Raw genomic sequence first — 25,073 nt, 5'->3', positions numbered from 1 at the left:
TACTCACCAATACTTTGCCCATCATCCCAGAAGAGCCAGCCATTAGCAGTTCCCTCATCATCCAAGGCAACCTTGAAGCCTATGAATTTCTGACGGCTGCAATGAGGTAGGAAAGATCAATTAGCTAAAAACAAAACCACTACCACAAACCAAGGGTTTTCATAGAAACGTAACGGAAGTGCTTCATGGTATAAAGACTGGGTACTAGGATTCAAAAGACCTGTGATCTAGTTCTAGTTCTGATTTCAGGTCAGGAATGAATGAATGAATGGATGAATGAATGAATGAATTAGGAGAATTTTCCTTTAAGGCTCTACAGGTCTATAAGTGCTCTAAAAGTACGACAAGAAACTACAAGCAAACTCACTGTTTCTGTGAGAAAAAACCTGATGTGATCTTTCTTTTTTCATGACCTAATTTCCTAAGCACGTGTAGAGTGAGCTCTGTTTAAAAATGTCCAAAGTTCTTCAGTTTTTAACTGAATTTTTTGAATCAAATGAGTATGGCTCTAAGAATTTTAGTTGGACATCAGACAGACATGGATTTTAGTCCCTGCTCAACTACTTACGACCACTTGAAGACTCTCTTCGCTTGTCTATGAAATGGGGATAATCGTATTTACATCACAGAGTTTATTTTTCCCTTTTGTTAAGAAAAATAAATAATTTCCAAATAGAAACCTCCATATTAGTATAGATCTAGGCACAGAGCAAGCATTCACTTGATGTTAGCTATTATTAATTATTACATAGACTTAGGTCTAGAATTCTAAAGTCCTGTATGTGAGGAATCTCAGCCTCAAGCATCAGTTGCAATGAGGCTTACACAATTTTTCAGCAATGGTTTTCTTAGCAGAGTCAATTAAGATCCAGAGAGTCTTCTAAAACTAGTATGAATTGAATTGCTCCTTGTTTGACTTCCATTTCAGGTGTGATCAACTAGACCTATCATCTCACCCACTTAAATCTAAAATTGTTAATAACTGTTCAAAGAGTGCAAAGTCTGAAAAAGTTTAAAACACAAACAATCCAACAAACAAAAATCTGTAGCCAAATTCCTTCGGGGTCTGAGGGCGCTGCTTACAAATTGGCAGGCTTCACCAGGATCTGAGCTAACTGGCAGGTAAAGGAGGCTCCTTGTCCTTTGTCATTCACCTTAAGTGGGTGTTCTGTGCGGGCTCTTGCCAGGGCAGGATGTAGCCCCCACGGACATGAAGATTAATGTGGTTAAGAGGGGCCGCCAAGGACCTCCACTCTCCCCTTGCTCCAATGTCCACACCCTGTGGGCCAGAAGAAGACAAGACAGGAAGAGAACACACCTCATTGACCAACACATTTACTAGACAACTTGTCCGCTCTTCTGGACTTGGTGCCCGTCCATGACCCCTCAGCACACAGCTGTTATTACACGTCTCCATGCTCACTCAGCTACTGTGTGGACTCTCACGATGCTGCTACAACATCATGTCAGCACCCCTTGTCTTCTGGGGTTTCTACTGTACGTACCACATGAGATCGTAGTGTGGCTCTCAGCCTACCCTCATTCTACATCCTGTTTCTGTGTCAGAGAGCAGTGCTGCAGGAGGTTGAGCAAGCCTTTTATTTATTCCTTGTTGCCTCGTGATACACACGCTGCAATAGCATTTCTAGACCTTCCCTCACTTTGTCTCTGCTCCGTCTCCTTTCACTGCCCCCATTCCCCACTCCCACCAACTTCACTAAAGCAGTGACTCCTGCTTGACAGAAAGAATTAAAATGAGCTGACTTACTTTACAAATCCTTATCTTTAACTCACTACAACTTCCTTTATGTTTAACATCTTTATCTTGCCTCCTGTGTGACAGTTTCTAAGAAACCAGCCTTCCACATTTCTTCAACCCAAGGCAGGGCTTCCCAGCTCCAGCACTGTGGACATTTGGGGCCAGATAATTCTTTGTCATGGGGGCTGTCCTGTGTTTTTGGGATGCTCATCCGTGCCTATCCCCTAGATGCCAGTAGCACCTCCCCCCGCCTTGCCCACCACATGTGACAACTGAAAAGTCTCCAGACATTGCCAAATGTCTCCTGGTAGGCTAAATTCACCCATTTGATAATCACTACTTTAAAGGGAAGGAGGAAAGCTACCATAACATTCCTCTACTTCGGTCCCTTATGTTCTTCTTGGCCATAGTCTGCCTGTATGAACCGTAGGGGTGGGTAGGCAGAAGGAAGCCCAGTGACTGTTGCCATGCTCCCTGGGGCGGACTCTGCTTCATGGGCTTGCCTCGGAACTCCAAAGTCTACAGGATTTAATAAAAATTCCAGCCCTACATCTCTGGCCTTCTTCGGTTTTCTCACTGATAGCATGAGAAAATCCAATTATATGATCTCTAATGACATTTCACTCCGATATCTGATGAACACTGGACATTTCCTCCATTGGTTATCCCACCTTCAGGTGAAACTCAACAGTTGCAAAACTGTCAAGTTATCTCTCTGCCAAATTCTTTATTTCTCTCAATGGTATTTCCATTCTACTATGCATTATGTAAACATGATGGGATTTTAATCTCATGATTTCATGTCTAATACTTGATTAATCACAAGCTTGTTTACTTCCCTTTAAATAGTTTCTGACCAGGCCAGTCTAACAAATTCCTGTTTAAATATCCATTAAGATATGACTATAAGGTAAAAATCTCAGAACAGCACTATTAAAATAAGAATAGATAACCCAAATGCCTTTGTAGGGGGGAATTTGCATCAACTGTATAGTCATTGATTACGACTGAGAAGTACTGTTTTAAAAACCCAACATATGTTCTACACTGTAAACGAAGAAAATGGCCACAAGTAGATAAAAACTTCGATCATACACATTGCCTGCTCTTAAGCTTCATAAAAATAGGTAATCAATAAGGTAAGTCAGACTAGTCCCAGGCCTCCCCCTTCCCGAATAAAGTCTACAAACTGCAGTGCCCAGAATGACAGAAAGGAGGGGGAATGGGGAGAAGACACTTCATAGCATGCTCAAGCACATAGGCATGTCTGAGACAGGCAGAGAGCTCTAGAAGGAGCTGTCAACTGCTGGTTTTGCACCTTATTTGGAGAAATTAAGAGTCAGCGCAGATGAAGACCCAGGCTTACTGAAGTAGACCCACTCTATAAAGCACATCAACCTGTCCTGCCTCGAGGCACCTGCCACTTCATAAAACAAGTGAGGCCTAAGGACCAAGCAGTAAGGAGTGCCTCTTGCTTCTGCTGGTCAGATGAGCACAGGAGGGACAGTGTGGGGATGGTAATTCAGAGCTACCAAGGCAGCTATGATAGGAGTCATGATCCTTGAGAAATGGGAACCACCAAGATAGGAGTCATACATTCTTCACCTACTCTTCACTCGAGGCATTTGCTAATTCCCAAGTTCCATTGTACAAACAGCAAAAAAATTGTGCAAAAAGTGGTAGTATAAGCTAAGTTGGACTTCCTTATGTTTTCTCCCCTGCTTTTCATCTTTGTTTTTTTTTTTTGTTGTTCTATTTTCTGGGTGGTGCTATTATAATTTGTTTTTAAACAAAATTTTAAATTTCTGCATCATGCTTTTAATTTCCAAGGTTTTGTGAATATGCCTCTTTTATAGCATGCTTTCTTGTTTTAAGTATAGCTTCTTATCTCTCTGAGGATATTAATTTTCTCGCTAAACTTTTAAGTAACATAAGTATACAGCTCAGTACAATTTTACCGGTGAACGAACGCACCCATTAAGCCACCAACGAGATCAAGAAGTGAATATTACCAGCCCCCCAGAAGATTCTCTCATTCTCTCTCATAATAGTCACCACACTGAAGGCAGCTACTATTCTGCTTTCTATCACTTTGGCCTGTTTTTGAACTTATATGTCATACATGTTTTAACTCTGTTGTTTCAGGCTACTTGCGCTCAATATTATGTTTGTAATGTTCATCATTTTTACTTGTGTAGCAATAGTTCAGTACTTACATTAATCTATAATATTAGTTTTAAAAATAGAATACAATCTATTTATCTACTTTACTGTTGATGGACTGTCAGTGGGACTGGGTGCTGATCAAACCTTTTTGGAAAGCAATCTGCTAATATCTGTCAAATGTTTAAATCCCAGAAATTCTACTGACAAAAGCTTATACAGAGATAAATGTAAAATGGTGTTTCCTGCAGCCTTGTACCATGACAATATAAAAAGAAAACAGGCAAACCTAAATCCTAAATGCCCATCACAGAAGTGGTTCGCTAAATGATTCTATACAATGGAATATAATACGGTTGCTAAAAAAAAAAAAAAAAAAAAAATGGGAAGAGCTTCAAGTTCAAAGAATTCAAGTTCAAAGTTCTTTGATATACAAAGATCTTCAAGATATATTATTAAGTGAATTAACCAAGAAGCCTAATAGTATGTACAGCAAGATACTATTTGTGTAAATAAAAAAGAACACACATACACTAATCTATGCACAAATTTTTATCAGCAAAAGTATATAACAGACTGCTAACAGGAACTGAGAGATAGGGAACATGGTGAATTTTACTTTCCTTTCCATTTTCCAATGCTTGTCCTTCAGGATTTTTACCAGAGGAGATAGCTCTACCTTTCTGATGTATTTGTGGCACACTATATATCTTTCACGGTACCTTTCCAATCTTATATTCCCCCTGGTGTCTTCCATCTTTTAACCAGTACATCTGTATCTCTTCTTCTTCTAAATTTTGACACCATGTTTTAATATTCCACAGCATTCCTTATACTGAATAATGAATTTGTTCCTTTTCACATGATCAGATGGTAGACTAGGTCTCATACTGTATGTATATCCTCTAGAACTAGAATCGGCAAACTTTATCTAAAAAGGACCAGATAGTAAATATTTTAGGCTTTGCAGGCCAGATGGCCTGTGGTGAAACTACTCCACTCTGCTGTTGTATTGTGAGCGTAGCTGTTGTTAACAATAAGTAAACAAATGCTCATGACTGTGTCCCGATAAAACGTTATTTATAAAAAAACATATGAACCAGACAGATGTGGCTGTGGGTGGTAGTTTGACAACCTCTGCTCTTGTAAAAAATAGGTACCCAAACACGTGAAGATTAATCAAGGAGACACTACTCCATTAATCCCCACCACGGAATCTTCATTATAATTTAACAGCAAGACTATTTTTTTTCTAAATGGCTTGCTCCATCAACTTGAGGCTTCCTACGTGATTTTTTTTTCCTTTCCTTCCTCAACCAAAGCTCTTCTGTTTAAAAACCATGTATAAAATCAGCAATCTCCAGGACACTTTTCTTTACAAGCCCTCTCACTTCCCTTTCTTTCATGTAGTGCATACAATTATGTACATAAGCATTAGTGTTCACGACACGCAGATATCAGCTCCAGGTTCAGTGGCGAACTCTACGGGGAAACTGTTGCAGTGCTCCAACACCTGGAGTTCAGAAAGGTGGCCTGCACCTGGGCCAGGATGGGATGAGAGTAAGACAAGTGAGGTGCCCAGGGGGCACAGTTTAAGGCGGTGCTGACTCTCAGGGTCATGCAAATGCCAGCTCAGGCCCAGGAAGGAGTACCTCTTTAAACGGCATGCCCAGGCACCTCACTTACTGCACCCTAGTGCTGGCCCTGCTCCAGGGAACCTCAGTGTACTCAGAATCACTGACTGGGAGTGAATGGAGCGGTCAACATGCAAATTCAGGAACAAGGCTAGGTAACTTAAAAACAGTTGGCTGCCGCCTCCTGGAAGGCTCTGGTTGGGAAGCACATAGCCGAGTTTTAACGAGGGCCTCCAGAAGACAGATCCAGCCCAGCAAAAATAAAAGGGGTGGGGGGATGGAAAGGAGAAGGTGTCAGGGAAGGACTCAGGGCTCCCTGAGACAGAGGAGGAACAAGACTTCCATTGTCCCAGTCTGGTTTTCACCTAATCCCATCGCAAACCCACTGACTGAAAGGGCCAGAGTATGCTCTGCCCCTTGCCGTCCTTTTCCTGTATTTTGAGTCCTCTGCTTTGCTCTCCTCAGAAAAGTCGGAAGAGTAGGTTTGGTTATAGGGAGAGGAAACACCTCCTTTGATTCTTCCGCAAGAATTGAAGCCTGACTTGTGTCCCTATAAGAGTACATGGCCCTGAGGTTGCTTTGAAAGGCCCTGTTTTTCCAGCCGAGTCTCTGGCGCTCAGACTAGACTAGAATGTTCTAGGACGGAGAATGATGTATTCATCTTGCATTTCTAAATGCACTTGTGTTGCTCCGGCACACAAGGGTTGGGTCTCATACCTCCGAGTGCATTTTACACACCGCCTAAGACCAGGCTTACCCCAGGAGATTACATTTAACAGCTCCTCCTGGAGCATCTATGCTATAAAAGGAGATATTTAACAAAAAGACAGAGAGGAAAGGTCCCTTTGCATATGAACTTACAGTCTCGTGAGGGATGATATGAACAAAAACTATAGTTTACTGTACAATTTCAAGTGTTTACTGGTGTTGCCATTATATGCCATTGTGAAAGATAAAAACTAACACAAACATAACACTCACAAAATACGTTATTTTATAACAATTCTGTGAGGGACGTGCTCTTATCCTACACCTAGAGGTGAATAAACTGAGGCTATAAGGTTAAAATGACTTGTCCAAGATTACACATCAAATGAGTTACAGTGCCAGAACCTGACCAGTGGTGTGTCAGATTTGGAAGCCCGTGCACACTACCATTTTCCCAAGTTGTATAAATCATCAGAAAAACTTACCGTGTAGTAATCATACCAGCGGGCTCTAGGGAAATACGCAGTGACATTTCTGGCATTCTAAAATTAAACACAAACAAGGCTTGGGAGGTAGGCTCTTCTATCCAGGGCAGTGTAACCAATTTGTACAGTTAAAGGGTCAAAACAATAGTATTGGCCTTGGATCCACATGCTCATCTTTTTAGAGGTCAGCAATGTTAGGGAAGCCTTTCTTCCCTACCCTTTTGGCAAATGGGAGATTTGCCTACCCAAAATTAATGGTTTCCCTAAAGCCCTTTGGGAGAAAAAGTCATCATTTGCTTATAGACTCACCCCCTCTCTGAAGAGACAGACTCAGGTTGGGTCTGGAGCAGAGGAAAATTTTGCAGATTTTATGGTGCCAGTACCTCGGGGATTATGATTAGAGCAGTAAGTTTTGGAGAGGATGCAATTAGCTGGTATTTTAATCAGAAGCCTATACATCAACAGAAAAAGTGAAGAAATGGCTTTTCCTGCATGAGAACATCTTATAGAAGGAAGGGAAGTGCTAGCCAGAAACAAGATTATACACATTGGTATAAACAATCCTGTAAAATTTGTTTCTGACCCATACTCTTTATTTTAGTTAAGAAAGAAATGATTCTATCTTGAAATATATCATAAGGTTCTTTCCTTCCTGATTATCCTACGAATCAGAATTTGTTATGCTGATTTTAAAGATGAGGGAGCAGAGGACCAGAGCACCTAAGTGACGGACTCCAGCTCAGAGGAAGAGGAAGAGACAGAAGTAGAGTAAGAGACCACATCTCAGGATCCCCAGCAGACCAGGCCTCTTCTGCTACCTCTAGTCCCTGGGCCTCATAACTCTAATTCTCTCTTCATCAGAGGTCTCCATACTCACAGGCTCCAGGACAGGGCTGACCAGGAAGGCTGGGCCCAGCAGAAACTGCCTGTCTACATCCCAGGTCACCCGGTCTGACACAAACCTGTAAAGAGAAACCAAGGTACCACAATCAGGACCCCAACAGGGCCTCAGGCCCAGACCCTGAAAAAACTCCTCGAGTTGAGATCAAAGTCAGAAATCCAGCTGCATTCTAAGCCTTCCTTTAACTCTTTCCCTAGGTCTCCCTTAAGCAGATACATACTTCCTTTCTGTCTGTCATGTTCTTCAAACCCCAGAAATGGTTGGATTTAGACATGTTCTCACCTACACATATCTTCATGTTTCTTAACCATGGCACATTTTAAATGCGAGAATGGCCTTCAGCCCTCATCTCCATCCCTCACATCTGGCCTTGTTTTGTGACCTGAGCTGCTACAAAAGATCAGCAGCTCTTCATATGCCCCATTGAAAAAGAAAGTATTCCATGCTATATTGTAATCACTTTGAATTTTTTTTTCATTCAGTAGCCTTTTATCGAGGACCTAGGACATGACTGATGCTGTGCTAAAAGGAGTTATAACATATGGTCTGCGCCCAGAAAGCCTCAGGCAAAGGGCAATCATGTCTTTAATTTAATTTGGAAGTACTTTTTTTTTTTTCAAAAGCCATCACACAGAACGACATTATCCCGTAGTCACTGGGATGAGAGCTAGACACTCACTCGTGGAAAAGAGGCCGCACGACAGTGCTGCCCTCCGTGTGGGCCATGTGCATCAGGGTGTAGAGATACGGCAACAGGGTGTATCTGGTCAGCAGCACACTTCTGGAGATATTCACAAACACAGCATCCCAGGACACAGGGTCTTGTCTCTAAAGGAGAAGAGTATTCAGAGCTTACCTCGGGGACCTGGGAACTTAAGGAAGTCACTGAATTCTTATTACAAATGAAGAGCATGCATAGCTAAACCAGAGTTGATTATAGATGAGCCTGAGAATATTCTTAATATACTGAAAGTCACTCAAGCTTTCCCAAGACAGCTGATGAAATTTCTCCGTAAGACATTCTTTTTGGGATGTATTTGGTACAACACAGCCTAAAGAAACAAAAGAATCTAAAGAACACTGAGGAATCTGGTTCACTGAAACATGAGAAACTTTCCATGTACCTGTTAGCCATGGGTATGTCTTCCTGGAAAAATGTCTATGTGGTTCATCTACCCATTTTTAAATCAGATTGTTCGTGGGGTTTTGCTATTGCTTTGAATGAGTGCCTTATATATTTTGGATATTAACTCCTTATGAAATATATAGATAGGTAGACGATAGATAGATATTTGGTTTGCAAATATTTTCTCCCATTCCATAGGTTGCCTTTTCATTTTGTTAATAGTTTCTTTTTTTTCATTATGTTCAATTAGCCAATTATAGTTAATTGTTTCTTTTGCTGTGCAGAAGCTTTTGAGTTTGATGTAGTCCTATTTACTTATTTTTACTTTCGTTATTTGTGCTTCTGGTGTCATATCCAAAAAAAATCATTGACAAGAACAATGTCAAGGGGCTTTTCCCCTATTTTCCTCTAGAATTTTTACAGTTTCTTTTTTTTTAAGATTTTATTTATTTATTTGAGAGAGAGAGAATGAGAGATAGAGAGCACGAGAGGGAAGAGGGTCAGAGGGAGAAGCAGACTCCCTGCTGAGCAGGGAGCCCGATGTGGGACTCGATCCCGGGCCTCCAGGATCATGACCTGAGCCGAAGGCAGTCACTTAACCAACTGAGCCACCCAGGCGCCCCTAGAATTTTTACAGTTTCAAGTGCTACATTTAAATGACTAATCATTTTGAGTTAATTTTTGTGAGTGGTATAAGATAGGGCTCCCATTTCATTCTTTGGCATGTGATTATCCAGTTTCCCAACAGCATTTATTAAAGAGACTCTTCTCTCCATTGAGTATTCTTGGCTCCCTTGTCAAATGGTAGTTCATAGTATATGCAAAGGTTTATTTCTGTGCTTTTGATTCTGTTCCATTGATCTATTTTTAGGCCACTAACATACTATTTTGATTACTATAACTTTGTAATATAGTTTGAAATCAGGAAGCATGATACCTCCAGCTTTGTTCTTCTTTCTCAGGATTGCCTTAGCTCTTTAGGTCTTTTGTACTTCCATATGAATTTTAGGATTGTTTTTTCTATTTCTGTGAAAAATGCTATTGGAATTTTGATAACGATTGCATTGAATCTTTAAATGGTTTGGGGGTAGTATGGACATTGTAACAATGTTAATTCTAATCCATGAACATGGAATATCTTTCCATTTGTTTGTGTATTCTTCAATTTCTTTCACGTTATGTCCTATAGTTTTCATCATATAGATCTTTCACCTCCTTGGTTAAATTTATTGCTAAGCATCCTACTGATTTTAGATGCTACTATGAGTGGCATTGCTTTATTTCTTTTTCAGATATCTTGCTGTCAGTGTACAGAAACACAACTTATGTCTGTATGTTGACTTTGTATTCTGCAACTTTACTGAATTGATTCAGTCTAGTAATTTTTTATGATATCTTTAGGATTTTCTATATATAAGGTCATATGAACTGTAAACAGAGACAATTTTACTTCCTTTCTGATTTAAATGCCTTTCATTTCTTTTTCCTGCCTGACTGTTCTGGCTAGGACTTCCAGTACTATGTTAAACAGGAGTAGTGAGAGTGGGCACTTGTCTTACATCTCATCTTAGAGGAAATACTTTCAAGCTTCCACCTTTGAGCATGATATTAGCTGTGGACTTGTCGCATATGGCCTTTATAATATTGAGGTACATTCCTTCTATCCTCAATTTGTTGAGAGTTTTCATCATGGAAGGAGGCTATGTTTTGTCAATTTTTTTTCTGCACATACAAGATTATCACATGACTTTTATCTTTCATTCTATTAATGTAGTGTATCACACTTATTTATTTGTGTACGTTGAATCATCCTCACATCTGAAGTTAAATCTCACTTGATCATGGTGTATGATTTTTTTCAATGTGTTGAATTTAGTGCTAATATTTTGTTGCAAATTTTTGGATCTATATTCACAATATTCACAAGGGATACTGATCTCTAGTTTCCTTGTAGGGTCCTTATTTGGCTTTAGTATCAGGGTAATGCTGATCTTGTGAAATTAGCTTGGGAGTGCTCCCTCCCCCTCAATTTTTTGGAAGTGTTTAAGGAGGTCTTGGTATTGATTCTTCTCTAAATTTTTGACATAATTCACCAGGGAAAACATCTGGTCCTGGGCTTTTCTTTGTTGGGGGATTTTTGATTACTAGTTCAATCTCCTTATTCAGTATTTATCTGTTAGACTTTTCTATTTCTTCATGTTTCAGTCTTGGTAGGTTGTATGTTCCTAGGAATTTCTTCATTTCTTCTAGGTTTGTCCAATTTGTTAGTTTATAATTGTAGTCTCTTGTGATCTTTTGCATTTCTGTGGTATCTCCCTTTTTCATTTATACTTTTCTTTATATGAGCCTTCTCTCTTTTTTTCCTTAGCAAATCTAACTAAAGGTTTGTTAATTTTGTTTATCTAGTCAAAGAATCAGCTCTTATTGATCTTCTCTGTTGTTTTTCGAGTCTCTACGTCATTTATTTCTCCTCTGATCTTTGTTATTTCCTTTCTTTTGCTTACTCTGGGCTTACTTTGTTCTTCTTTTGGTAGTTCCTTGAGGTGTAAGGTTGGGTTGCTTATTTGAGATCTTTCTTTCTCTTTTTTTTAATGTAGGTGTTTATCACTATAAACTTCCCCGTAGAAATGCGTTCACTACATCCCATAAGTTTTGGTATGTTGTGTTTCCATCTTTATCTGTTTCAAGATTTTTTTTTATTTTTTTCTTGATTTCATCTTTGACCCATTGGTTATTTAACTTCCACATATATGTGACTTTTCCAGTTTTCCTCCTATTATTGGTTTCCAGTTTCCAAAGAAGACATACAAATCGCCAAAAGCTACATGAAAAGATGCTTAACATCACTCATCATCAGGGAAATGCACATCAAAACCACAATGAAATATCACCTCACATCTATTAGAGAGCAGAACGGTGGTTATCAGGGGCTGGGGGATGGGAGAAATGGGGAAGTATCAGTCAAAGGGTACAAACCTCCAGTTACAAGATGAATATGTTCTGATAATCGAATGCACAGCATGGTGACTATAGTTAACAATACTATATTACATAGTTGAAAGTTGCTAAAAGAGTAAATACTAAATGTTCTCACCACAAAAAAGGAATGGGAATTATGTGAGGTGATGGAGGTGTTAACTAATCTTGCTGTGATAATCATTTCACAATTCATAAATGTATCAAATAAAAGAACAAGAAACATGTGGTTTGATGGTTTTGAAGATGTCACAGAGAATATAGCTCAAATTTGGAGGTTGTATTCCTAGTGACACAACACTTTTGAGCTAGAAGCTAACATCCTACCCTGGTCCCAATGGTGTTGTGGTTCCTCGAAAAGGGGTAAAAGGCCCCCAGTTGCATCCAGCGAACACACATCTCATATTCAGCATCTTGAAAGAACCCACAAATATCTGCTCCTGTCTGAAACAAGGTAGAATAAAACAAACCTGTTGGTGATTTCTGAAAGATGTCACTACATGCTTGGGGATTAGAAGTGATTCAAAAGACACTTACATAAGATATGCCAAAGAGGCTGAACTCCATCATGCCTGCAATGAGAACTCAGCTGTGTCAGAGGTGGCACTTGTGATCTGCCTCCTCCTCCCTCAAGAATCCTTTATCGAGGGTCCTGATCCCCTTCCCACCAGAAGAGGTCCCTAAGGAGAAGCCCACACACCAATGATAGACTTCTTCAGCTGGTCCCAGGCAGCTGTGTTGTCGCCCAGCCAGTGACCTCCCCAGCGGCCAGAAGAGGGGAACGTGGAGCGGGTGATGACAATGCCTCTCTGTCCCGTCACCTCCTGCACAGCTCTGGTTGGAAGGCAACAAGCAAGTGATTGGGGAAAGATCAGGGGAGGAAAGGCCACAGAGCTTCTCCTCCCAGAGTTTCGGAGCCTAAGGCATGGCAACAAAATGTCTCCTGCATTATTGGGGGAAATATGGAAATCTGAGCCATAATGAAGTCCCCACTGACTGACCCTACACAATAAAGATGATAGTAACAGTTATGCCTTAACACAGTGTTTCACAGTGCTTTACAACAAACTTTGTAATAAACCTACTGGATCACCTAAAAATCATGACTAATCACTAAGTCTTACCACTTCTTTACTAAGTACTACGTTTTTATATTTGGGGAGAAAGACAATGAATTTCTTTATAAGGCCTTCCTTAAGATAACTCTTATTATTCATTAAGTTCACAAAATGGGACAGCACTAATTCGGTAGAACATCAGTTGGCTCTCCAACAAGGAAGGAAGGAAGGAAGGAAGGAAGGAAGGAAGGAAGGGAAGAAAGGAAGGAAAGAAAGAAAGAAAAGAAGAAAGAAAGAAAGAAAGAAAGAAAGAAAGAGAAAGAAAGGAAGGAAGGAAGGAAGAAAGGAGGGAGGGAGGGAGGGAGGGAGGAAGGAAAAAGAAAAGAAAAGGAAGAGAAAAAGAAAAAAAGAAAGTCCAACAGAGATGAGTCACTTTTGAAATAAAAGAAAAAGGTAGCCAGTGCTCCGCATTCCCTTCCCCTCTTGTAATTAATTATAGCATCAGCTGCACTGTGTGATCATTGCTTCTGTCTGCGTGTGTCTCCTCCACAAGGACAATCAGTCTCTCCCTAGCAGGACCATGTCTTACTTAAACCTATCCTTCTTTTTTTTTTTAAGATTTTATTTATTTATTTGTCAGAGAAAGAGAGAGCGCGCAAGCAGGGGGAGCGGCAGGCAGAGGGAGAGGGAGAAGCAGGCTTCCTGCCGAGCAAGGAGCCTGACACAGGGCTCGATCCCAGGACCCTGGGATCATGACCTGGGCTAAAGGCAGATGCTTCACTGACTGAGCCACCCAGGCGCCCCTAAATCTGTCCTTCTAACACTGATCATGGAGCCTGGCTCCATGTTCATGTTTGCTTATTAAATAAGAATTGTGACATAGTGGTGATTAAAATCTTTTTAACCCTTGAGAGGGGGCATGCAAGGAAAAGCAGGGTTCCTTCATCAGTCCCTGGCTGTCCCTGCAGGTCGGGTGGACCAGAGAAGGGAGAAGGTGACTCACTCGTAGGTGGGTCTGGTCTGGGCCCATCCGTACAGGCTGTGAACGTCGTAGTGCCGCACGCGCGAGCCATCTGGCAGGACCTGCTCACTCTCCATGCACAGGGTCTTGCTGCTCAGGCCCTTGTCCCTGGACTCCAAATCTGAGCGGAAAGAGCTAGTGATGTAAATGCCATGCCTGATCTTGTTATCCCTGACCTCTCTTTAAGGGATTCGACACTGGATCTTAAGACTAATTTGACCTGTGCATGGGTCCCTCTCTTCTTCAGGGGCATGGGAATGTGCTCGGCTCTGAGCTGCAATGGAGCCCAAAGGTGTTTTCAACATCAAGTCCCCTGCAGGGTTCTCCAGGACAAAGCAGGGGCAAGAGGAGGAAAACACAGTTGTCAAACACTTATTTGACAGGATGCAGTCTAAGCGTTTTTCTTATAAATCATTTCATGTAATTCTTATCATAACTCTATAAAAGAGATAGCATTATCTCCCTTCACAATTAAAAAAAACAGATTTGGAAACATCAAGTAATCTATTGAAGGTCACACAATTCATAGTGAGTTTAATTTCTGGAGCCAAGATATGAACACAAGTATAACACGAAAGTCCATTGACTCCATGATAAGGAGAAGCTGCTACTCTCCACCCACTGATGACACAATTCCCGTGGAGGAATTCACAGAGGCCTGAAGAATTAAGACACTTAGTTCCAGAATCCTTTGGAGACATAACCACTGTTCAGTGTTTTCAGAACAAATTTGAGAAATTCACCCAACAGGGCCAGTAACTCACACACACTCAACTGGATAAAGTGCTTGATGTGTATTTGTCTTTGGCCCCCTAAAACCACGGCACCAGTTAAGATGTGCAGGGTAAACCCTGGCTGCTGGGCTCTTGTAGGGATCACTCCTCGTAGCCATGGTTCTGCCAACAGAGGAGATCGAGGGCTCTTACATGGCATATAGGGAGGGTGGTTCAGAGTGGCATCCTTGCAGCCTGGAGGAACTGCTCCATTCACAAAGCTCGCTGGCTCATTCATATCCTAGAAATGTCAAACATAGATATATCTTACTTTTTCAAATCATTACATCCTGCCAACTCAGAGACAAGGAAGCAATGAATAAATCATTCACCTTCCAGCAATCCTGTAGATATCAGCCCAGGGAGGCTCATCAGATCCAGCTGAGAATTGACTAGAGAGATCAATTAAGCCCACAAGAATGACTGGCTAGAGGATTAAAAAAAGAAAAAAATTCTCCCTGAAGGTATGAGGCAAGGCTCAAGTCCAAGAAATTCCCAGTAATCACGTTGGTGTTTTATAGCAGGAACTTCAGGCAAGGTATAAGATACGAGGAGTATCAGGGATGTTTTACTTCTGACTGGAGGAATTGCAATCAAGATGTGTCCAAAGTCTTCCTTGGATGATTATTATCCCTCTTGATTAAAGGTCATGATATATAATCTCAGAAGATAGAAAGACACCCACCCACAGACACAAACCCCCACACTCACAATCCACATGCCGTCAAATTTCAAGCTCCTCTCTGGATTCTGTGGATTGGTGTAGAGTTCTTGCAACTCCCTCTTCCACCACGTGGTAGTTGAGTTACGGAAAAAGTCGGGAAAGGCCACATAAGCTCGGTATAGCTGTAAAAATTAAATAGAGTTTATTGGTCCCCCCAAATTGTATTAGACAGCAAACAGACATTTCCTGAGAGCCTAACTCATGCACACCCCTGTAATGCATGATGATAGATAATCCAAACAGAGCCTAAATAATGTTTGCGGCTTACTTGAAATATAATGAGTGCACAAAAGAGACATTAGCACAAGTTAGACATCTGCTTAGCATCTGGAAAGTATCCATGGACTGTCTTCCTCTTTGTATCAACATGAACGGTAGCAACCAACACCCTAAACTCATTGTTTCACGCACTAGATGCTTAACTTTCAACCTCTGTCCTGCCATTTCCGAAGCTTGACTCAGAGACAAAGCAGGGGCCAGGGAGAGACTTCAGCTTGAAAAACATCAGATGGACTGTCAACAGGATGGAAGGCAACATCCAGGCGATCGTCTCCTATCTCATTCCCACTGGGGAAAGGAGGTGAGGGGTGAGACATCTCACTAGTGTGCATGTGTTTTCTGTAGTTTCAGAAATCACTGGAAAACTGCACTTGTGTGTCAAGTCGCTTGGGAGGAGCTAAAGAGGACATTTTAACACTGCTCCCTTCTCCTTGTCTTCCCCCAAATAATAAAAGCTGTGTCTTTATTTTAACCTGGATCCAAAGCTTAACTATATTATAAGGATTTTGAGAGCAAGGACCTTGTTTTATACTCTTGTGGTTGAGCTTTGTACTCTCCCACAGTGCTTAGCTTCACACGTGATGTGAAATAAATGCTCAGTGCATAATTGTGAATTCACACCTCGGGGCAGCAACAGCAAATATTTTTAAATTTCTATACAGCCCATGTTGCTTGTGATGGAACTTCATGGTTCTTTGTATGTCCCAGTAAATAGGTTCCTCTGTGTTCCTCAGTGCATTTTTTCTTTAAGATTTTATTTATTTATTTGACACAGAGAGAGAGAGCACAAGCAGGGGAAGAGGCAGAGGGAGAGGGAGAAACAGGCTCCCCGCTGAGCAGGGAGCCCGATGCGGGGCTCGATCCTAGGACCCTGGGATCGTGACCTGAGCTGAAGGCTGACGTTTAACCGACTGAGCCCCCCAGGCGCCCTGGAAACCTCCAGTTCTTATACTCAATAGACAAAAGGCAAGTAGGAACCCATATGTCCAGATAAAAGGCAAAAAAAGGAACACAAAGAAGAAAACAGAAATGGAACAGAATGCAGGGATCCAGCTCGCAGAGAAGTGAGGGGTAGTGAACCACATCACTGAGAATCTCTTAAAAGGGAGGCACCCCGAGATGCCTTTTTGCTAGAAAATAGGTGTAGAAACATGGAGCCAGAGGAAGAGAACCTTTCACCAGAAAGAGAGCTCTAGCTCAGGCAGGCTAGAAACATAGTATAGAGGAGGGAGAGAGAGGACTGGGTAAACAGAGTCAATACCAGCCACGCCTGAATCACAACGAAATCCCATCCGGGATACAAGTGAGCAATTTGACCAACCCTAATTCATTAGCCTCACTGAAAGGTACTCTGATGGCTTTTACCCATGAAATACATGCTTTGCCATTCTCCAAGGTATTGGCTCTGCCTCACTGCCGTCTGTATTCAGCTCTTGCCTCGTTACTTCTGCCCTCACTTTCCTCGGTCTCACCTCATGAGGTACCCACCTGCATGTCTGGCCATAGGATCACTTATCACCACCCACCGTGTGCGTGCTACCAAAATGCAATTCTTAGCCCCAACCCTAGACTTACTGAATTCAATCTGAGCTTCAGACTCAGCAATCTGCTTTCCACAGGCTGCCTGCTATATGTTTGTTTGTTGGCTTGTTGTTTGTTTGTTTGCTTGTTTTATACTACCCTCAGCCAAGCCAGACCTGGATATCTGTAGCTTCGTCCCCACCGGCCTTGTGAAGCGCGTCTTATTAATAAAAGTAGTCATAATTATTCCATCTACTGAGAATCTCTTATATACTATCAAATACATATCATGACTTCATTAGGGTGCCTTCATTAGAGTCTCTAATAAGAAACACAATTGGCATTTGGGGCAGGAGAATTCTTCATGGAACATCCCCTACAATCAGAACTATGAGTGTCCCTAGTCACTGTCCGCTAAATGCCATTTGGTGCTCCCCTCGTAATAATCAAAACTGCCCCACAGATTTCCAAATGCCTTCAATGGCTGATAAATTGTAGGGCAGCCAACCTCTTCATTACTAAAGTGGTCCCTTTCCCAGTAGGATTTAAAAGTCATGATATTGGCATTAAAAAAAGATACATAGACCAATGACACAGAATAGAAAGTCCAGAAAGAAATCTACACATATACCATCAATTAATCTTTGGCAAGCATGTCAAGAGCACACAGTGGGAAAACAATAGTCTCCTCAAAAAATGGTGCGAGGAAAACTGGATATCCACGTGCAAAGGAATGAAACTGAACCCTATCTTACACCACTCACAAAAAATTTTCAACCTGAATTAAAGACTTAATTTTTTTAAAGTTCTTTTCATTTATTTATTTTTTTACATAGGCTCCACACCCAGCATGGAGCCCAACGTGGGGCTTGAACTCACGACCCTGAGATCAAGACCTGAGCTGAGATCAAGAGGCAGATGCTTAAATGACTGAGACACTCAGGCGCCCCAGGACTTAATTATAAGACCAGAAACCATAAGACTTCTAGAAGAAAACAGGAGAAAAGCTCCCTGACGTTGGTCTTGGCAATGATTTTGGGGGAGAATCTGACACCACAAGCATAAGCAACAAAAGCAAAAATAAACAAGTGGGACTATATAGAACTAAAAATTAGCTTCTGCACGGCAGACGAAATAATCAATGAAATAAAAAGGCCACCTAGGGAATGGGAGAAAATACTTGCAAACCATATATCTGATAAGAGATTAACTTCCAAAATATATAAGGAATTTATACAATTCAATAGCAAAAAAACCAAAAAAACAGATTAAAAAGTTGACAAAGGACCTGAATAGATAAATTCCTAAAGAAAATATACAGATGGCCAACAGGTACAAGAAAAGGCACTCAACATCACTAATCATCAAGGAAATACAAATCAAAACCACAATGAGATATCATCTCACACCTATTAGGATAGCTTCTACCAAAAAGACAACAGATAACAACGGTTGGTGAGGACAGGGACAAAAGGGAACCCTTGTGCACTGCCGGTGGTAATTTAAATTTGTACAGTCACATGGTAAAAAATATGGAGGGTCCTCAAAAAATTAAAAATAGAATTACCATGTGATCTAGCAATCCCACTTCTGGAAATATATACTGAATAAAATGAAATAAATATCTAAAGAGACATGGGCACTCTCATGTTCATTGCATTATTCCCAACAGCCAAGATGTGGAAATAACCTAAGCATCTGTCAGTGGGTGAATGGGTAAAGAAAATATGGCATACATACATACAATGAAATATTATTCAGCCATGAGAAAGAAGGAAATCCTGCCATTTGCAACAGCATACCTGAACTCAGAGGACATTACGCTAAATGAAAAAACTACACAGAGAAAAATAAATACTATATGATCTCACATGTGAAATCTAAAAAAAAAAAAAAAAGGTTGAACTCATGGAAACAGACAGCAGCATGGTGGTTACCGGGGGGTAAGGGAGTGGGGGGAAATGAGGAGATGCTGGTCTAAGGGTATAAGCTTTTATTTTTAAGATGAATAAGTTCTGGAGATCTAATGTACAGCCTGGTGATTATAGTTAAAAATACTGTTTTGTATATGTAAAAGTTGCTATGATTGTAGATCTTAAGCATTCTTACCACACACCAACAAACGGTAAATATGTGAGGTGATGAATGTGTTAATTAACCTGATTGTGGTAATCATTTCATTATATATATATATTAAATCACCACACTGTACAATTTAAATATGTACAATTTTATTTGTCAGTTATATTTCAATTGTGTTAGGAGAAAAATACTAAAAAAGAAAATGAATGAATGAATGAACGAATGAACATCAAGGAGACCCTGAACTTCCCTGGCCTGGCAGACTCCTGTGTCCATGTGGTCTGCCTGGACCAGCAAACGTCAAAGAGTCTCAACTGTGAGGAGCAACAGAGAGAAGAGGAAGCTAGATTCTCTCCCTTGAATCCTTATCTAAGATCCATTACAAGTAAGAAGTTGTTCCATGGAGAAAGCAAGTTTTAACATAAGGCTGGAAACTGGGAGGTAAGAGCAAATTAGAGCAACCCAAGGAAGGATGGGGGATTTTTTTTTTTTTAAGATTTATTTATCCGAGAGAAAGAAAGCACAAGCAGGAGGGGCAGAGGAAGAGAGAATCTCAAGCAAACTCCACGCTGAGCAGAGCCAGATGCAGGGCTCGATCTCATGACACTGAGATCACGACCTGAGCCAAAACCAAGAGTTAGACACTTAGCCAACTGCACCACCCAGGTTCCCCAGGATGGGGGATTTATAAGAGTGAAGATGGAGAAGCCTGTCCATGGAAAACAGACGTACAGAGACAAAGATCCCATCTCTAAAGGCAGTGTTTAGAGACTATGTTTAAAAGGGATACTCAAGAACAACGATAAAAACAACAATAAATACACTCATTCAGGGAAAATGGTATTTCTTGGGAGGTAAACATTTCATGGGCCTTTGGAATCCGACAGCCTTGGATTTGAAATCAACACTTGGTTACCTAAAACCCCAGAGCAGTAATTTAAGCTCTCAAAATCCTAGTTATGCTGAGGATAATAATCCCTGCCTCCCAATTGGGAGTAAATATTACACGTAAAGTGACTGGCACACAGATGGACACACAGGACATAATCCCTCAGTGTATTCCTCATCACACCCACATCCACAGCATGGGCATATCCACTATCCTGAGTATGGCCGCCCCTCCCCAGCAGCCCTGACTTCACCCATGTCCACAGCCCTTTACCTTCACTTGAGTCTCCCAGTCTAGAGACTCGTCTATAATGACATCAGGGAAATCAGGCCACACCTGTGGAGAGAAAAATATTCAAAAGCAATGCACTAGATAATTTATCTTATATAGTCCTTCCTAAGAAACTATAAACCGTAGTCGTAGGTGGTAATACTTCGATTTTGATCTAGAAAAGTGGATCCCACAATGCACACACATACATACATACCCTAAAAATTCCTTAACTGTGTTGACAAATATTGATGGACAAAATGAGAACCTCTGATCTCCGAACCCAAATGGAAAAGGCCCCAAAACAACACGCACGAACACACTAACAGTCACCCACCCCAGGCTGGGGATTAGTGGATCACCATTCCGGTCATACCTTTCCCCAGACAATGTCTCCGCCATTTGGAGTCTTGATGAAGACATCATCCTCCACACCCCTAGTGAATGCAGGATAGGGCTGTGTCTCGTTACCAGAAATAGCCGGGTCCTGAAATCAAAGCACAGATCAGGTGAGAAGTACAAATCCAGAGAACAACTCGGGACAGAAAAAAAAGAACTCTTTAAACAGCACCAGCTTCCGCCTGAACCATAGTGCTTCCGTGAATCCTGGGAAATACACCTTTCTTACTGAACCTCAAATTCTCTGCTTGTAACATGGAAGGAAACACAATAGAAAGCTTTCTCCACCAAAGCCAATTCACTGTCCTCAACAAACTCCACCCATTCACAGAGACACTAACCAGAATGAGGATGACCCTCATCCCATCAGCCTTCATGCGATTAATCAGAGCTGGAAATCCCATGAACTTGGGGCTGAGGGTGAAGTCCAGCTGCCGCTCCATGTAGTCGATATCCGAGTACTGCACGTCCTGGGGAACCACAGGAGGAAAGTGAGTGGCTCCTGCTTGTAAAAGACCAGGTACCAGGTGAGAACAAGCCTCCACTAACCAGTGGTGAATTTCAGAGGGCTTTCTTTTGACTTTTTCTAATCTTAGGTATCAGGTATTAGATTTTGGGAAATTTTCAAATTTTCAGTCATAAAATAGAAAATAAAAACTCAATCAGCAAAAAATAGGATGATAATGCCTATCTGGCAAGGCTGTTGGGAGGATAAATGAAAAGAGCAGATGAGAAAGTGCTTTGTGAAAGGCCAGTAGGAGTGACTGTGGTTACCTTGCCCAAGAGGCTGCCTCTGGGATCAGTGGTTCACTTTCAGAGAAGAGAATATAATGTAAACTCCCCAGCACTAATACAACTGGATGGATGATAAATCTATCTTTTTTTTAAAAAAAGCACCTGGGATTGCTTTAGAATACCCAGTCCTGGAGGTTATCAGATATAGCTTTCTTATTAAAAATGAAATATTGCATGCCATGCTTACCATTAATAGCAACAATTGTAAACAATAGAATAATAAATAGAATAAAATAAAATATGTAAGAAGTTCATGGGATCAGTTCTCCGATTCTTGGACCCCTCTTGCCCTCCAGTGAAGGACAGAATTTGTTTCCATATTTATTTCATCAGGAAACTGATACCCAAGATCCCTATCTTCAGCCTTAGCTCAAAGCTGAGGGAACACTGTACCAGCAAAGTGTTGGAACTGAGGTTATATCTGCACCTATGGTGATCTGACTAAATTAGGGCATTTTCTTTTCAATTAAGCAAAACTACTGTTTGGGCAACCTTTTATTCTTAAGATAACAAAGATGTTTTTGACCAAATGTTTTAAAGTGATGTGGTTATAGGAACCGCCCCCCCTCCAAGTCAAGCTAATCCAAATACAGGAACAACTAGTGTAGGCCATGAGGTCCCAGAGCCAATCCACCACATATGGAGAACATACATAAGGGATCTGGGCAGCCACCATCTCATCATACAAGCTGGCAATCTCAGAGTCGTTCTGGTATCCATAGCGACACAGCTGAAACCCCAAGGACCAGTAAGGAACCATCACTGGCCGACCAATCAGCTAGAAAATAGACAGAAAATTTAAGTCCTTAAAAAGGAGAATCTGGATTGAAATTGTCAACAAATTAATAAGAACATCTTTCAGTGTCCCAAGTTGGATAATCAACAACTTCAAAAATGGAGAGAAACTGAGAGGATGCAGAACCACTGGGATACCTCAGAGAAAGCTTTCTGCTAGATCTTACCTCTTTGCCTAAGAATTTTGGAAAATCTGATTTTACTCTGGTTCCTAGAGGCAGTCTACTGCTGGTTCAGGATTCAGAATCTAGAGGCAAAAGGCCTGGCTTACCACACAGGCTCCAATCTTGCTGGCTATGCAGCCCTGTGCAGAAGTTAAAAAACCCTTGTTCGTCAGTTCCTTCACTTGTAAATCGGGGATGCTAACAGTACTTGCTTCATTAGTGTTTCTTTTATGAGGACTGAATGAGTTAATATATGTAAAATGATCAGTAACATGTAGTAAGTTATATACATGTGTGTTGCTACTGCCAAAGTAACTGTCACGACCACTGTGACCGCCATCACTACTAGCACCATCACTATTACAACACCACCACCACCTCCCCCACCGCCCCACCTCCCCTACCACCTCCATCACATCCACCACCACCTGTACCACCATCTCCACCACCTCCACCACAACCATCTCCACCACCACCACCATCGCCTCCACCATCACCTCTACCATCCCGTCCACCACCACCTGCACCACCACCACCACCTCCACCACCATCATCACCTCCACTCATCACCTCCACAACCACCTCCGCCACCACCACCACCCGCACCACCACCTGCACCACCACCATCACCTCTACCACCTCCCCAACCACCTCTGCCACCACCTGCACCACCACCACCGCCTCCACAACCACGTCCACCACCACCTGCACCACCACCTCCACCACAACCATCTCCTCCCCCACCACCACCACCTGTACTACCTCCACTACCACCTCCATCACCTCCACCACTTCCACTACGACCATCTCCAGCACCATGATCACCTCCAGCACCACATCCAACACCAGCAGCTCCATCACCTACAATACATCACTACCACCACCCTCCATCACTATCATTGCCCCTGCCACCACCACCACTGGCACCACTACTACTTCTGCTATTCTGCAATGATTTGAGAGGCTGCAAATTTCATGGTTATTGGGATATATTTCTTGCTCCTCGTTTTATAGTCTATCTTCCGGAAGGATCAACAATTCCAGGTCTCATCTAAGAGTTATGCTAATAAATGTGGATTTGGGTACTCAGAACCTACTGTATGAATACATGATAATCAGTTTAATTCCCCCCTACCTCAGTATACTGCTGAGTGACAAGCTCTGGAGTTGGCCCCAAGAACACATAAAAGTCCAGAATTCCTCCTATGGTGCGATATGTCAAGGCAGGCAGGGGCTGGAATGTCACATCTGAAAATATAGGAAAATACCAATCAAGCTGGAACCTTCAAGGTGAGGAATTACCCCTGAAATTCTTACCTTTTCCTTCTTCCTATACCTCTTTATTAGGGAGTATTAAGAGAAAGTATTTTTACTATACCTACATAGAATTGAAGAAGTTAAGTGAAAGTCTACAGGGTGCTACCCCTGGACTTTTTTGCCATTGGGTTTATTATTTTTTATAATATGTTCTGTCATTCTGTTCTTTTAAAATTATTACTCTAACTTTCATTTGAGAATAGTTTAAGACTTAGAAGAAGCGGCAAAGATAGTACTAGAGTTCCGTTGTACATTTTACCCTGCTTCCCTCAATGACAGCATCTTATATAACCAATGGACGTTGTCAAAACCAGGAAACTGACATTCATATAAAACTATTAAGTCAGGGATAGATCTGACTCTGATTCGACCAGTTTTGACGTGCATGCTCCCCACCACCACCTCCTGATTTTCCACCTCCTTTCCAATACACCGTATAAATTTTCTTCACACCTTCACACCCCCAGAATGAGCACTCTTACCCATAGCCTCACCAAAAATTCAAATTAAAAAGATGGCTCCCACTGGCTGACCTCCAGGATATTTGGGACTCACCTGGTCTCTCTATCCCTTCTTACATCCCCTCTTACATGTTGCCAAATATGGTTCACAAAAAGAAGGGGAGATGCTGGCATCACCTTACCCATGGCATTGCTGTTTAGCAGGAGCACCCCATGGGCACTGCCATCCTCCTCCAGTGCCATGTAGTAGGGGTGGACTCCGTAGGAATTCTTCTTATACTGGGAGAGTCGTAGGAGAAAAGTGGTAAGAGGTTAAAAGACATTGTGGCCGAGAAAGAAACTCCACAAAAAATGACTGACGAGGTACGTCCCGTCCATCTTCTCTGTGCAATAAACTAAATACACAAAAAACAAAGGAGACTGAGCATTGGCCCACTCATCTAAATGCGGAAATGTGGCCATCTAAGGTGAGTCCAGGAAGACGAAGAATGGAGTGTACACAGTGCATAAAGAGAATCAGACACAGATCCCAGATGTTCTGTCCTTACCCCCGGGGGCTGGTCTCTGGAAAACATCCCCCATGTGTGCCAGTTCAAGTCTCTCCGAAAGGCCGTGTGCTCAGTTTCCCCAAAGCCATAGATGTACTGGGAGGGAAGGCGAGTGGAGATGCGGATGAACATGTCATTGAAGGTAAAGCCAAGGAGCTGAGAGTCCCAACTGCAACACAAAAAGGAGTATTTGGAAAAGACATGGGCTATCCTGTTGGCTTCAAG

General features: G+C 41.7%; 1 protein-coding gene across 1 annotated transcript in view; it reads right to left on the bottom strand.

The window, feature by feature from the left end:
- The window catches only part of MGAM (maltase-glucoamylase), an 81,061-nt gene that overhangs the window by 5,211 nt on the left and 50,777 nt on the right, over positions 1 to 25,073 (bottom strand). The window contains exons 28-45 of the mRNA XM_073899296.1: positions 24,849 to 25,017; positions 24,483 to 24,579; positions 23,658 to 23,770; positions 22,216 to 22,341; positions 21,110 to 21,238; positions 20,746 to 20,856; positions 20,373 to 20,435; positions 15,316 to 15,450; positions 14,758 to 14,845; positions 13,814 to 13,952; positions 12,453 to 12,586; positions 12,290 to 12,324; positions 12,080 to 12,196; positions 8,330 to 8,478; positions 7,627 to 7,711; positions 6,750 to 6,806; positions 1,155 to 1,279; positions 8 to 96 (exon numbers count right to left, since the gene is read on the bottom strand). Coding sequence (XP_073755397.1) covers positions 8 to 96; positions 1,155 to 1,279; positions 6,750 to 6,806; positions 7,627 to 7,711; positions 8,330 to 8,478; positions 12,080 to 12,196; positions 12,290 to 12,324; positions 12,453 to 12,586; positions 13,814 to 13,952; positions 14,758 to 14,845; positions 15,316 to 15,450; positions 20,373 to 20,435; positions 20,746 to 20,856; positions 21,110 to 21,238; positions 22,216 to 22,341; positions 23,658 to 23,770; positions 24,483 to 24,579; positions 24,849 to 25,017 — 1,961 coding nt within the window. The remainder of the gene's footprint in view (positions 1 to 7; positions 97 to 1,154; positions 1,280 to 6,749; positions 6,807 to 7,626; positions 7,712 to 8,329; positions 8,479 to 12,079; positions 12,197 to 12,289; positions 12,325 to 12,452; positions 12,587 to 13,813; positions 13,953 to 14,757; positions 14,846 to 15,315; positions 15,451 to 20,372; positions 20,436 to 20,745; positions 20,857 to 21,109; positions 21,239 to 22,215; positions 22,342 to 23,657; positions 23,771 to 24,482; positions 24,580 to 24,848; positions 25,018 to 25,073) is intronic.

This window comes from Callorhinus ursinus, unplaced genomic scaffold, assembly GCF_003265705.2.
Source record: "Callorhinus ursinus isolate GAN/ISIS: 27379988/994484 unplaced genomic scaffold, GSC_fseal_2.0 scaffold12, whole genome shotgun sequence".
Taxonomy (NCBI): Eukaryota; Metazoa; Chordata; class Mammalia; order Carnivora; family Otariidae; genus Callorhinus; species Callorhinus ursinus.
The sequence above is the reverse complement of the archived record's forward strand: the minus strand, read 5'-3'. Positions and strand labels throughout refer to the sequence as shown.